Source organism: Propithecus coquereli, unplaced genomic scaffold, assembly GCF_000956105.1.
Source record: "Propithecus coquereli isolate 6110/MARCELLA unplaced genomic scaffold, Pcoq_1.0 Scaffold63, whole genome shotgun sequence".
Taxonomy (NCBI): Eukaryota; Metazoa; Chordata; class Mammalia; order Primates; family Indriidae; genus Propithecus; species Propithecus coquereli.
The window spans coordinates 5,186,923-5,202,580 of NW_012152285.1; the positions used below are offsets into that span (position 1 = coordinate 5,186,923).

General features: G+C 39.5%; 1 protein-coding gene across 4 annotated transcripts in view; it reads right to left on the reverse strand.

Annotated features, from left to right (window-relative positions):
* PANK1 (pantothenate kinase 1) overlaps positions 1–15,658 on the reverse strand; it is a 61,868-nt gene that overhangs the window by 7,097 nt on the left and 39,113 nt on the right. For all 4 annotated transcript variants that reach the window (XM_012659765.1, XM_012659766.1, XM_012659767.1 and 1 more), the window contains 3 exons: positions 8,188–8,441; positions 2,886–3,062; positions 2,264–2,387 (listed from right to left, as the gene is read on the reverse strand). In XM_012659765.1, the coding sequence (XP_012515219.1) occupies positions 2,264–2,387; positions 2,886–3,062; positions 8,188–8,441 (555 nt within the window). The remainder of the gene's footprint in view (positions 1–2,263; positions 2,388–2,885; positions 3,063–8,187; positions 8,442–15,658) is intronic.

A 15,658-nucleotide genomic window follows, 5' to 3' on the forward strand; every position in this document is an offset into this window, starting at 1 on the left:
TAAGAACAATGGCTGCATCTAGTTGGGCGTTGACATTGAGAGACAGAGGTGGAAATGGGAACTTGCTTCTCTGTATACCTTCTGATGTCTTTAGAACTCTGTATTACGTGTTTGTATTATCTATTCAAAAATATGAATAAGAAAATTTAAAGTTGATGAGGAAGTATTTCATAGCATTCCAAGAATCACAGAAAAAATGTTTTAGATTCAGTAAATCTGTTGACCCTCTATGCAATGACTGAAATCAAAGATTCTCAAATCAGTTACTCCAGAGAGCAAAGCAAGGACTGAAGAACTCGGTGACTGCTCTCACAGGGAGACTGCCAGTCGCTGGTGTGCCCACTGGCAGCCTGCACTGACTGGACACCCTCTGATGGAGCCTCGGCCCCAACATGACCAGTGATTCCTTTCATTCATTCAGCTCCACAGAAACATCTAAAATATTAATAGTTACTCAAACCAGTGCATAACGTGGCTCCATTTTCAAACGGGCACTTTAGCTAAACTTCAACAATAAATGGCATTGAAACTGCAATCAAGGACCGGGCGCAGTGGCTCATGCTTGTAATCCTACCACACTTTGGGAGGACAAGGCAGGAGGATCCCTTGAGGCCAGGAGTTCAAGAACAACATGGTGAGACCCCCATCTCTACAAAAAATGTAACAATTAGCTGGGTGTGATGTTGCATACTTATAATCCTAGCTACTCCGGAGGTTGTGACAGGAGGATCACTTGAGCCCAGGAGTTCAAGGTTACAGTGAGGTATGATCATGCCACTGAACTCCAGCCTGGGCAACAAAGCAGGATTCTGTCTTTTAAAAAAAAAAAAAGAAAGAAAGAAAAGAAAGAAAGAAAGTGAAAAAGTCACTTGCTCTCCCCCAAAGGGATTATGATAACCTGTGAAAAGACCTGCCTGCTCACTCGAGCCAGAAGTGCAAGAAGCCAGCTGTGTGGAAAGCAAGGGGAAAGGGCATCCATTGCTCTATAGCGCAAGGGATGTTACCATCTGACTGACCTTTGAGAGCCCACGAGTATAACCAACTGCACACATACTAGTCTTAGGACTTATTTGGCACCTTAGAAAAACTCCCTTTAAAGGTTAATGTCAAAAAATAAACTCTCTGTTACAATAAGTCCACGACCAAAGTGGACTTTGAAAAGGCACATCTCTGGAATACTCTTTTACCTGAATATCAGCCTCCCATTTAAACTCCATCTGAACTAGAGGCTTCCAAAAAGTTATGTCCCTGATCTACAGGCTAGTAACATACTCTGTTCGATGTTGTGAAAGGACGGTGTCTCTTCTGTCACCCCGGAGCTCAAAGGCAGGGCTAACACCCACCTGTCATAAACTCTGCCTCATACCCTAACACTCCACTATTCAACGGGAGGGAGTCCAAGGGGGGGTTCTGAATACCTGTAATGTTCTATTTCTTGATCTGAGCAATGGCTACGTGTGTGCGTGCATGTGAGTGTGAACATTAACCAAGTTGTATGCTTATGATTTGAGCCCTCTTATGATTTTTTCTACAAAAAATTATGTTTTTTAAAAACTCCATTACTAATCTACTATGGTTCTTTAATACTCTTCTATTACCTGTTTCATGCCCCAACTTGTCTTTCTTGTCTTCCTAACACACCTCAGTGAGAAGAAAGTTGTTCTACCTTATACGTCTTGTATTTCAGAAAAGGGTTCCATATTTTCCAAAGGAATTTTGCAATGTTTCAAAACACATTAACAAAGCTTTGTCTGTCACCAGCTTTACCCCTTCTTGTGCCTGGGGCTCTGGCTGGCCTCGGCTGTAGCAAGCTCTCTGTGCTTTGATAGCCCTGTACAATGCTGCTTGAACTCCATGCCACAAGGCAACACTGTAAAGAAGCTGAAAGCAGAGAGAATATCAAATATTGCAAGTGGAATATTTTACCTGCAATTATTTGCAATGATGCTCAGAGCTCTTCCTCACATTGCAGTGGGCACATGGCAATAATGATGGTTAGAGATGCTATGACATGGGTTGTAATTTTACCATGTTTCCATAGTTGGATAGTTTATCAGTTGTTATCATCCAGTGCCTTCTTAAAAATAAAACACATACTCCTCTCCTCCCCCAGTACACACCCCTCCTATTCTACAAGGTGTGACTACAGTATAGGTCAGGTTTCCCAAGGATATGTAGTTTTGCAAGAGTCACTAAGCATTGCACTGCCAAAGACGATGTGTATGAATGACACACAGCTTTCCCTGGTTGACTAAGGCCTTACCTCATTCAATGCACACATCCGAGCAATGGAGCCAATGTTGTTGGTGATGGTGACCAATGTGGCCCGGGCAAGGTCTTCCTTGCTGATGGAATCTCGCTTTTCTTTACTCATCATGTTGCCAAAGCTATGTTGGAAATATTAGCAAGAGTGTTCAAAATCATCCTCAGGCAGGGCCCATTCTTCAACCAAGGTACTATGGAAAGCTTTATGAATAACTCTGTTCAAACTCAAATGACCTAATTTTGCTACCACGGTTTATAAGCAGACAGGATTACGGTATGAATGGCTGGCTGCCCTTTTCTTAATAGGGACAAAGTAGCATGGCTATTAATGGGGGAAAAAAATTTTAATGCCTCTAGATAGCTGGAAAAGAATGGAAAAGGGAAACTGTTTCAGTTTTCCAGAACCTTCTTTCAAAGTTGCCTTATTTTAAGTATAAGCACCAAGAGCTAAACATCTCAGTGCTTCCTTAAGGGAAGGAGATCAAGTCTGAGCTCCAATACCATAGATACTTGCACCAGGCCGGTGGGTTGACATTAAAAAAAAATAACTCAGTGAATGGCCAGGGTGGAGAGGTTGCCTTGTGTTTAACCACTACTGCTGCTAGCTACTTAGTCTCTACCTTGATGCTACAGCAGATCCTTGAAGGCCAAATCGTTCATAGTCTCCTCCGTAAATGTCCTTCACCAGCTTATCAACATTGGTGCTGTCGCCTTTAGCTGCCATTTCCAGAGCTTCTTCAAAGGTCTCACAACCAGTCAGCAAGCAACATAGGCCTAGGAATGTTCCACCTCCAAGACTGAAGGAACAATAAGGTTTATTTTTAAATTTTACTCTAACATATGCCCATCCAAGTCCCCAACTACATCAAGACTATTAACATAGGTTAATAAAAACAGAAGAAAAACAAAGGGGCACTTGAATTAAAGTGCTAGGGTACAACAGACCTTTAGGATAGATTGGATGTGAAAAGAGGGCAGATACTAAATAAACATCAAGGAAAATTTTCCCCAAATTTGAGAACAAACCTGAGAAAGACTCACTGATTTCCGTTGTGAGACCTTCAACTAGCCACTAACCTAAGTGCTTTGTTCAGCCTTCCCACCGATGAAGTGGGGCCAAATCATGATCTCTTCTATTTAGAGGGTGGTCTGAAATCAGCGAATAACCAGGAAATGACTGCTATTAAAAAACCACATGCAACTGAATACAAATACTTAGAAAAAGAACTCACGTGTACATAAAGCATAGTTTACAGCTATTCAGCTAAATCCTCCAATGGAAAAACTGACCTAAGACTCTGCCAGGAGTAGGTAGCCCAAAAGCTGCCTTTCACCTGATCTTGCTTCTCTAGCAGAGATAATCTCATTTGGTCTTCTTGAAGATTTTTAGAAGAAAACTACAAATCTGTTCTGATACTGAATTTTTTCTAATAGACTTTGGAAAAGATTATTAATATTTTATGTATCACCCAATAGTAAAAAATAGTAGGAAAGGTCAATAAATGGTTTCAACACTTGAGTTATGTTTTAAAAGCTTTTAATTGTTTCAAGGAAAGTTCTTCTACAATGGTCTTTTCAGACAAAATTAGAAACTAATTACGGTAGCCAAGAATGAATGCAATTGTGTATCAATATCAATGAAGGCAATTGTGTAATAATATCAAAGTTACCTATTGAAAAGTAGATTCAGAGTAAAGCTATGACCAGTGAATTCCTGACAGGAAAAGGAGCACTGATTGCTAAAGGTATGGACATAAGTTTTCCTCTTTATTTACCACATAGAAGAGTAAATGTAGGAGAGATGCTCATATCAATCTATTCTGAAGCCCAAAGAGCTACTAGTTCCAGGAATCCAGTTGGTATTTGGGCACTGGTTTTTAATTCTAAGAAAAAAAATCAAGGAGAGATTAACTTAAATTGAAAAAAAAGATGCTTTGGGAGGCTGAGGTGGGAGGATTGCTTGAGCCCAGGAGTCTGAGGTTACAGTGAGCTAAGATGATGCCACTGTAGCCTGGGCAACAGAGCGAGACCCTGTCTCCACAAAAAAAGGAAAAAGGAAATTTATAGTAAATGATGTTTATTGTCAAAAACTATTAATAAGGCAGGGTATGGTGGCTCACGCCTGTAATCCTAGCACTCTGGGAGGCCAAGGCAGGAGGACTGCTTGAGCTCAGGAGTTCAAGACCAGCCTGAGCAAGAGTGAGACCACGTCTCTACTAAAAATAGAAAAATTAGCCACGCGTTGTGGCACAGGAGTGTAGTCCCAGCTGCTCAGGAGGCTGAGGCAAGAGGATTGCTTGATCACTTGAGCCCAGGAGTACGAGGTTGCAGTGAGCTACAATGACACCACTGCACTCCACCCAGGGTAACAGGGTAAGACTCTGTCTCAAAAAAAAAAAAAAAAAAAAAAAAAAAACAAGTAAACAAAAAACTCCCAAAAATCTGTTAATAAGAAGTTACCAGATTGTAGATAGGCACGCAGTTCTTTAATTTACCTCTAAAGTGAAATTGCATGTAATAGTCTTAAACTGTGATTCTTACAAAAATGTAGACATGATTGAAATTATGGGTTCTCATGGAAAATGATGTAGCTAGGCACCACCAGTAGCAGCTACCTAAACTATAGGTGCAATGCCATGAGGAAACAAATTGCTCCATGCCCATTATTACCTTGACAACTCAGTCCCAGCAGAAATTATGAATTTCCTCTAAGAAAGTTTATCTTTATTTACATTTTACATGGGGTGTCATGGTACATTGTCAGTTTCAGCCTACCCTACAAAGCTAGTGTGCGAACACTTTTTGGTTTGTCTGCAATCTGGATTTGTTTTGTTTTCTCCCGGTGTCTTTTTTTAAAAAAGATATCTTTGCTCCCATTTCTAGCTCCTAAATATCCTTCACGCCCACTAACAATCTTTCTTTGAACATTAGGCATTCGTATTAATCAAGGCATTCAACAACCCACTCCAAAGGTAGGCAACTGAAGACACTGGCAGACTTAGAAAGAAGGTAACTCATCAACTGATGTGTTGGTATAAGTGAAAACAGGCAAGTGCCCTATATGACTGGAAATGACAGGTGACTCCAGATAAAGAATCGGAGCTGAATGGGGAAAGCGAGCATGCGTTTGCACAGTGGGTACACTGCAGATAGGAGGAAAGAATGCAGTCGCAGAAGAGCCACAGTCTCCCAGCACTTTATTAACATCCTCAGCCTGCCAACCATTCTTTAATCAAGTGATTTCCTTTCTCACAATCAGATACATCTGTTTGTTTCAGCAGGCACACAGTAAAACCCTCAGTAGTATATCAGCGACAAAAATATTGCTAGAAAAAGCCATTGAATATTATCATCATTTAAAAACAAAACAAAACAAAGAAACAACATCGTAGCGAGGGATGTAGAAGAAATAGAAGGCTTCCATTACTGAGTTCTTGTGCCCTCAAAACAGATTCCAAAATGGTAAGATGAGATGTACTGCTACTTTCACCCAAGTTTCAAAATTCTTTACATCCCTCTTTTAACAGACTGTACATTCTAACAATGTCAGCTATAAAGTACTATTTTTCCCATTGACTTCTATTAATAAAATTGGAGGGAGTTATGTCACTAGAAAAAAAAATGTTGCTATATAATCTGGGATGCAAAAAATTACATATAACACTGAAACGAACCACTTAAAACTATGTTAAAAAAGAAATTGAGGCCGGGCGCAGTGGCTCACGCCTGTAATCCTAGCACTCTGGGAGGCCGAGGCGGGCGGATTGTTTGAGCTCAGGAGTTCGAAACCACCCTGAGCAAGAGCGAGACCCCGTCTCTACTAAACATAGAAAGAAATTAATTGGACAACTAAAAATATATATATAAAAAAAAACTAGCTGGGCATGGTGGCGCATGCCTGTAGTCCTAGCTACTCGGGAGGCTGAGGCAGGAGGATCGCTTGAGCCCAGGAGTTTGAGGTTGCTGTGAGCTAGGATGACGCCATGGCACTCTAGCCCGGGCAACATAGTGAGACTCTGTCCCAAAAAAAACAAAACAAAACAAAAAAAAAAAGAAATTGATATCCTGTAAAGATGTGGCTTCTTAAAAATAAAAATGCCTAATGGGAAAGTAAGGTATAATACAATAAAAGAAAACCTGGAATTATAGCTACCGGTTCACAATAAGAATAGCAAAACTTAAAGCTTAAGCCATTTGCTTATTAGATCAGTGATTCCCAAAGTTTGTTCTGTAAGCTGATGTTCACTGCTAACCGTAATGGTTGATGCCAAAGGTTTTCTAACTTGAATCAAAAGAAACATTTGGCAAAACAACACTGAATGCATAAGGATCGGGGCCCCACAGACTTGACGTTTCATTGCCCTCCCCTACCTGTAGCAGTCCCTGAAAGGGCTTCCTGTTAACCTCTAGGCCCCTGTTGCACTCTTCCAAAACTACTGATTGAACAGAGAGTTTATTAGACATCCAGACAGAATTTCTTGATGATTGCATAACACTAGTTATTAATGGGCATTTCCCAATAATTGGAATTTATAGACATTATTACCCATGTAATAGAAGCCAGATACCATAATTAGCTTCTTAGCAGCTATTCAAGAAGATAACCCAGATCCCTGGGGTCTCCAAGTTTGAGAAAATATGCCTGTGATGTAATTCATGAAACTGTTAAGTGTTAACCAACAAAACTGTAATATCTCTAATTGTGAAACACGTTTAGCTTGTTGTTACCTTGGGACTAGCTTTACCAATTCAATTATTCCTTCTGGGAGGAAGTCTGTAGCTTCTTAAAAATTGTCCATTTATCAGGAGATCCCTCTCTAAGGTAAAACCAACTCAGCTAAAATATTCATGTCTCTGATATGCCTGACAATCCTAATGAGGTCATGGGGTCAGTTCTGATTCTTGTATGAGCAAGTAAGCTTAGCAGTATTCTTAGATTCTTGTGTGAATAAGCAAGCTTCTGCATTCTTAGTGAGAAAATGTGTCTTCATCTATCAAAAACAAAAATTTCAACATCATGTACCAAAGCACATTGTATTAATACATAGCACTAATTCCTTAAGTTGTTCCTCCAATAAGTTGGAGAAATACTTTATACCAAATCCTTCCTCTTAGAAGTAAGGAAAATATGTTTAATTTTGTTTACACTGGGATGTCTCAAAAGGTATCTGACCCCTCATCCTTTTGTCACATTGAATCCCCACTAACAAGAAGCTGGGCCCGTTCGTCCCCCTTGGGGCAGGTGCATGGAAAAGCAAGGCCCTCTGCCCCACTATGACCACGGGGCTGCTTTCTTGTCCACTGCACTCCAAAATTCCCTAGGAGGTGTGTTGACTATCTCAGTTTTCAGCTGGAGCATTTACTTGAAGATAAAAAAAAATTCTTTTTTTTTTTATTTGCTGGTTGGAGTGATGTATTATTTCAAACCTAGTTTGGTTTGCTGGTTGGAGTGATGTATTATTTCAAACCTAGTTTGGTTTGCTGGTTGGAGTGATGTATTATTTCAAGCAATCTGTCCTATGCTAGGCATGAGGAAGATTCCAAAAGAAGGTTTCTTCTGAAGCCCTCTCTGACCATCAGTGTCTTTCCATCTGAATTCTACTGTGCTGTTTGTCCCTGACATTCATTTGACACTTAATATATGTCATCTTGTTGGGAAAATTCTGATGTGTGCAATTCTTTTTCCGTCAACCTGACCACAGTCTCTCAGGACAAGAACTATGTTTTATTAACCTTTATATAAATTACCCTCTTACTACTTGAACATATCATTCAACAAATCCTTTTTGGTTAGCTTAGAAGGCCACGATATTTCTTTTCAAAATGAATTCAATAAAAATAACCTTTTACTGTAAATTGGTCATTAAGGAAGAGGCCTAGGTTTAAACGTAAAAAAGTTCTCCTAGTGTAAAACATGTTTACCTGGTCCCTGTAACTCTTTTATAGTTGTCCTTGGAGTACACTGCTAGAATGCTGACACCTGAGCCCATGTTAACCAGCAACATAGGGTATGGGTTATCAAGGCAGTACGGCTTTTTTTGACACAATTCAGGATTTGTGGGATTTTCAAAATAGTAACATTCCGGCTTGCCGTTGAAGCCCACAGAGTCAACATAAAGCAGGCCCTGAATCAGACAGTCCAGTTCATCCAGTTTATGGAGCTGCAGGTCAGCAATCTGAAAGAAAATAAAACCTTGTGAAATGGTGTGACCATCTAGGAGAAGCCCCAGAGGCTCTAGCTGGATTTTAGATTGGATCATTCACATTAAAAGCATGGAAACACCCTAAAACAGTAAGTTGTGAAATCTTGCTCATCATCAAGTCACTTCACTGGAAAGGTAGCCTTCACTAGATAGCACATCTGCCCACAGTACATGCTAAAGGACAGGGGCTCTGCTGGTTGCTTGGAAAGCATCCATCAGCATGTGTAGACATTGAATGGTGGCCCCTGAAAGATACGACCGTGTCCTAATTCTCAGGACCTGTGAATGTGTCCTTATTTGGAAAAGGGTCTTTGCAGATGTACTGAAGTTAAGGATCTTGAAATGAAGTCATCATCCCAGGTTATCAGGGTAAGCCCTAAATCCAATGACAAGCACATAGACACACAGGAAAGATTTAAAAGACACAAAAGAGAAGGCCATGTGAAGATGAAGGCAGAGACTGGAGGGCTGTACCACAGGCCCACAAATGCCAACAGCCATCAGAAGCTGGAAGCAGCAAGAAATGGAATCTCCCCAAGAGCCTCTGAAAGAAGTGCAACCCTGACAATGTTTTCCTTTCGTACTTCTGGCCTCAAGAACCATGAGTGAATACATTTCTGTTGTTTTAATCACTAAGTTTGTTTAATAAACATTTATTAAATGAAACAGGGAAATTTATTACCTCCTGTATCACCCCAAACTGAAAAGTAGCAATTTTATCAGTCAGTCCTGGAATCATAGGTCAACCTGCTTAAAAATTAATCAGAGGTTCATCAACAATATTGACAGCAAGACCCAGAGCCAACATGACAAACACGGACAAAGTCTGTGCAGCTGGACATTCTGAAACTACCTTCAGGAAAAAGAAAAACCTGTCAAGGCAAATAAACTAAGCACGTACAACTTTGATTTGAAAGGAAATATTGTTATATCACCTTTCCCCTCAAAATCACTTTCAAATAAAGTGCTAGTAGCAAACAAACATCTCTTCTGCACATTTTACTGAGGGATGGATATTTATGAAACCTGAAGTCATGCAAACCCAGACTGGGAAACAGATATTAGTCACTTTTATTGAGACCTAAAGAGACCTCCCTCAAAAGTCTTCGCCATCCAGGAAAAAGGACAGGCTCTCAAGTACAGGCAATGAGTCATTGCTACTTGGATTTTCAAACAGGACATCTGAAATTCAGGACAAGTTGGGAATTAATCCTCAGACTCTGCAGTTCATTGGTACAACTGAATTAACTTTGTGGGAAGCTTAAAACAGCATGTTAAGATTTCAGCTACTGAGAAATACTCTTTCCCTGGGCTGAGTTTTCTTTATATGAGGGGTCACAAACTCAAAATGCCTAAAGGAGACAGTCGGAAAACAAAGGCGTGAAGCCCTTGACTAGATGTAAAATCACAGAATGATGGGTACTGCAGCTAAGACAACCCACAGCAAAGACAACCTGCACGTATTTAAAATTCACCTTCAGCCCATTGCTGCCATGTGGTAATGGGGGCCCAGTGTTGCCACAGGATCCTATCTTTGAAGAGCCAGAAATCCAGATTTTTTTATGTTAAATCTTTTATGTTAAATTTTTAAATGCTGACAGCTAATTTAACATTTTTAAAAAATACATTGCAGGCCAACAAAATATGTCTGTGGGCTGAATCTGACGTCATACTACCAATTATATATATACATTCTAATGCCGATCTCTATAATAGGCCTTTAATGGTGATGAATGTGAACTATCAGATCCAGCAAACATGCAGATGAAGCTTCACCTAATTTGATTATAACCTTGTAACTAAGCTATGCTGAGAAGTGTTTAACAACCAGCTCTCTGGGAACAAAAGCCCTGGTTTGCAGTGTTTATTAATTTCTGTGGTGTAATCACCACCACATGACCAATTTCAAGCTATCGGCATGATGTCACTAAACAAAAAGCTGGGAAGAGATGCATACCCGGACTCTTTTAAGCCCGTAGGAGCTGGCTGTAGCAACCCACCGCTTGTTTTTTTAGCACTTTTGGAGATTATGAGTTCTGCCAATTTCTAAACCATAAAGTTAAATTTAAGCCACTCCCCAAACTTAAAAACAACAAACCTAGGCTTGCCCTAAGACTTAAACTCTGTAAATAATGGAAGCTAACTGAGAATTATATAGATCCCATCTGTAGGACTTTGGGCATGGAAGCTACTATTCTTACCCATTTTGCAGAAACAATACGTCACTGAGCAGGTTAAGTGACCTACTGGAGATCCTAAGGCTAGCAAGTAGGGGTAGAGGTAAAGTAGAGAAAACTTTAAAACTACAACTGTGAAAAACTACCATGTTTTGACTAGTACCAAAGTTACCCAAGTGAGTATGGGTACAGTGGGGCTCTCAAACTTTACGTGCATCAGAATCACCTGGAGGGTTTGTTAAGCACAGGTTGCTGGACCCCACCCCCAGAGTTTTTAATTGCATTTCTAGCAATATCCCACATGATGCTGATGTTGCTGGTGCTGGGACCACACTTTGAGAACCATTGATATTGAAGGAGGAGCACAGTGTCAGGAGCTGATGAGCTGGGAATGAGTCCATTACCATAGCCCAGTACAGGTATTTGATAAAGTCACGTACTCCCTAAGAGCACTTGCCCTAGCTAACTCACAGGGCTATTTTCAAGAATCGAAAGAAATGGCTGTGTAAAAATGTTTGGAAGCTATAAAGTACTACACATATGAGTTATAATTACTACACACATGAGAAGTAAGATAATTCAGGTCTTTTTATCTCAAGTTGAAATGCATTTTGAAATATCACTTCAAAATTGAAGACTGTAATTTTTAGAGGGCATTCAGTAATTCCCTATGTGCTAATGTTAGAAAAAATATGGATCCTAAATACAACATGCTCAAGATACAATTAAAAGAGGGTCTTCTTATGTATTTTAGCTCATTCTGTCAAAAATAACTTACTAAACAGCTAACTAACTAAATAAAAAAATCTGGTAAAAACTATCCCAAGAGGTTCCATATCTACTCCCTGGGAAGATTCTATGGACCTATCCCAAATCAGTTATATCTCTCACATATAGCTGAAAAATGAGCCACCAGATTGTGTTTCGGAAATGAATAAAATACACATCTGTATGACACATTACACTTCCAAGGCACTTTTGCTGACATTGGCTCCATAAATCAAATTGGAATTGACAGAAAAAGTTATCTCACTAAACTAAGAATAATTTGCATATAAAATGGTTGATTATGAATTAGACTCAGGTTTCTTTTCTTTTCACAAAGGATACCTAACAGAGACCTTAGAGAGATGAATTTCAGACATGTTCAGTGAGTGAAAAATATAACAAAACCTCAAAGATGGCTTTTTCCTCCCTCCACCCAGTGATGAAAGGAGCCATCTATGAGTGGTCAAAAGTGTCAAGTCAGAACGAATGGAGTATGACAGTGTCTATCAAATATTATGCTCCCGCAATATCACAAATCAGTCCCTAGACTAATAATAGGAACCAATAATAAGTGTTTTTGAATGGTCCCCTTACATTTAGAGATTCCACATATCCACAATTATCCTACCCTTCCTGATGATCTTTCCACCATTACACGTTTTTAGACTGTTCCCTTGTAGATTTCTGGAATAAGAAAAGCCAATTCTTAAGCCCCCACACATCAAAAAATGTGATGAAAGCAATCAGAAAATTGGCCAGGCATGGTGGCTCACACCTGTAATCCCAGCATTTGGGGAGGCTGAGGCAGGAGGATCACTTAAGGCCAGGAGTTTAAGGCCAGCCTAGTTAACATAGTGAGACCTTATCTCCATAAAAAATTTAAAAATTAGCTGGGCATGGTGGCACACACTTGTAGTCCCAGCTACTCCAGAGGTAGGCTAAGCCAGGAAGATCTCTTGAGCCCAGGAGATAAGGCTGCAGTGAGCTATGATCATGCCACCACACTCCAGTGTAGTTAGGCCCTATCTCAAAAAAAAAACCCCCCACCCAAAAACAAGCAACCAGAAAATCCTTTATGCTGCCCTAAATCTCATGTCAACCAAAGAAGAGTGTTTTTGTATCCTATTTGTTCAAAGGGTAGAGATTTTGTGGTTTAAGTAATTAAAAGAGTCTCTTACAACTTCTAATTAATATTAGCCTTAGACTAAATAAAACTTACAAGTATCTACAGACATACTTCAGAGATATTGCGGTTCAATTCCAGACCACCGCAATAAAGTGAATATGGCAATAAAGTAAGTCTCACGAATTTTTTGGTTTCCCAGTGCATAAGGTTATATGTACTTTATACTGTAGCCTATTAAGTGTGCAATGGTATTACGTCTAAAAAAAGTGCATATCTTACTTTAAAAATATTTTATTGCTAAAAAATGTTAATGATTATCTGAGCCTTTGTGAGTTGTAATCTTTCTGCTGGAGGAGCGTTTTGCCTCAATGTTGATGGCTGCTGACTAATCAGGGTAGTGTTTGTTGAAGAATGGGGCGGCTGTGGCAATTTCTTAAAATAAGACCACAATGAAGTTTGCTACATCTAATGACACTTCCTTTCACAAAGTATTTCTCGTAGCTTGTACTGCTGTATGATAGCAATTTACTCACAGTAGAATTGCTTTCAAAATTGGAGTCCATCCTCTCCAAACCTTTTATAAACTAAGTTTATGTATTAATAATATTCTGAATCTTCTGTTGTCATTTCAGCAACGTTCACAGCATTTTTACCAGGAGTAGATTGCATCTCAAGAAACCCTTTCTTTGCTCATCCATAGGAAGCAACTCCTCATCAGCTCAAGTTTTATCAAGAGATTGCAGCAATTCAGTCACATCTTAAGGCTCCACATCTAGTTCTAGTTCTCTTGCTATTTCCAACACATCTGCAGTTACTTCCTCCACTGAAGTCTTGAACCCCTCAAAGTCATCCGTGAGGGCTGGAATCAACTTCTTCTAAACTCTTGTTAATGCTGATATTTTGACCTACTCTTCATGAATCACAAATGTTCTTAATGGCATCGAGAATAGTGAATCCTTTCCAGAAGGTTTTCAATTTACTTTGACCAGATTCATCAGAGGAATTGCTATCTATGATAGCTATGAGAGCCATCTGAAAAGTATCCAGCCAACATTTTCGTTAATGTAACTAGAATGGTTACATGGCTGGATACTTTTCAGACAGCCCCCCTATAGCCTTACAAAATGTATTTCTTAGCTGGGCACAGTGGCATACACCTGTAATCTCAGCACTTTGGGAGGCCAAGGTGGAAGGATCACTTGAGGCCAGGAGTTAGTGACCAGCCTGAGCAACATGGCAAGACCTCGTCTCTACAAAAAATAGAAAAATCAGTCAGACATGGTGGCACATGCCTGTAGTCCCAGCTACTCCAGAGGCTGAGGCAGGAGGATCACTTGAGCCCGGGAGTTTGAGGTTGCAGATAGCTATGTTGATGCCACTGCACTCTAACCCAGGCAACAGAGTGAGACCTGTCTCAAAAAAAAAAAAAAAAAATTGTATTTCTTAAATAATAAGACTTGAACATCAAAATTACTCCATCCATGAGCTGCAGAATGGATGTTGTATTAGCAGGCATGAAAAACAACATTAATCTCCTTGTACATTTCCATCAGAGCTCTTGAGTAACTAGGTACATGGTCAATGAGCAGTAATATTTTGAAAAGAGCCTTTTTTTTTCTGAGCAGTAGATCTCAACAGTGGGCTTAAAATATTCAGTAAACCATTCTATAAAGAGATGTGCTGTTATCCAGGCTTTATTGTTCCATTTATAGAACACAGGCAGAGTAGATTTAGCATAATTCTTAAAGGCCCTAGGATTTTCAGAAAGGTCAATGAGCACTGGCTTTAACTTAAAGTCACCAGGCTGCATTAGCCCCTAACAAGAGAGTCAGACTGTCCTTTGAAGCTGTGAAACCAAGCATTGACTTCTCCTCTTTAGCTATGAAAGTCCTAGGTGGCATCTTCTTCTAATATAAGGCTGTTTTGTCTACATTGAAAATCTGTTGTTTAGTGTAGCCACCTTCATCAATTATCTCAGCTAGATCTTCTGGATAACTTGCTGCTTCACTTTGTACTTTTATGTTATGGAGATGGCTTCTTTCCTCAAAGCTCTGCTAGCATCAGACTTTTCTTCCACAGCTTCCTCACCTCTCTCAGCCTTCATAGAATTGAAGAGAGTTAGGGCTTTGCTCTGGAATAAGCTTTGACTTAGGGGAATGTTGTGGTTGTTTTGATCTATCCAGACGACGAAACCTTTCTCCATCTCAACAATAAGGCTATTTTGCTTTCTTATCATTCATGTGTTCACTGGAGTAGCACTTTTAATTTCCTTCAAGGATCTTTCCTTTGCATTCACAACATGGCTAACTGGTGCAAGAGGTCTGACTTTTGGCTTGTTTCAGCTTTCCTCACTACGCTAAATCATTTCTAGTTTTTGATTTAAAATGAGAGCCATGTAAATTTTCCTTTCACTTGACTCTTAGAGGTGATTGTAGAGTTATTAATTGGTCTAATTTCAATATTTTTGTGTCTCAGGCAGTAGGGGGGCTTGAGGAGAGAACAACAGATGGAGAAACAGCCAGACAGTGGAGCAGTCAGAGCACATACAACATTTATCGATTAAGTTCACCATCTTATATGGGCATGATTCACAGTGCCCCCAAACAATTATAATAGTAGTAACATCAAAGATCATGCATCACAGATCGCCATAACAGATATAATAATAATGAAAAAGTTTGAAATATTGCAACAATTACCAAAATGTGACACAGACACAAAGTAAGCACATGCTGTTGGAAAAATGGCACCAATAGATTTGCTCCACACAGGGTTGCCACAAACCTTCAATTTGCAAAAAATGCAATATCTGTGAAGTGCAATAAAGCGAAGGATAATAAAGCAAACAGCAATAAAACAAAGTATGCCTGTATTGTAATGAAGAGCTATGTTAGCAAAAAGAATGACATTTTTCCTGTAAATTTTCTGTTGTTAAATACTTTGCATTCTTAAGAATACTTTTGTTGAATTAGGAAGTGTGGTTGTGGATAAAATACTAGAATTGGTACATAAAATATTCTGCTAGATTCTTTAAAACAAACCCACAGAATATTGACACTGGGAATAAAGACAAAAGTAACTGAAACCTACAGTTAATGGCCCTGGTGCACAGCCATACA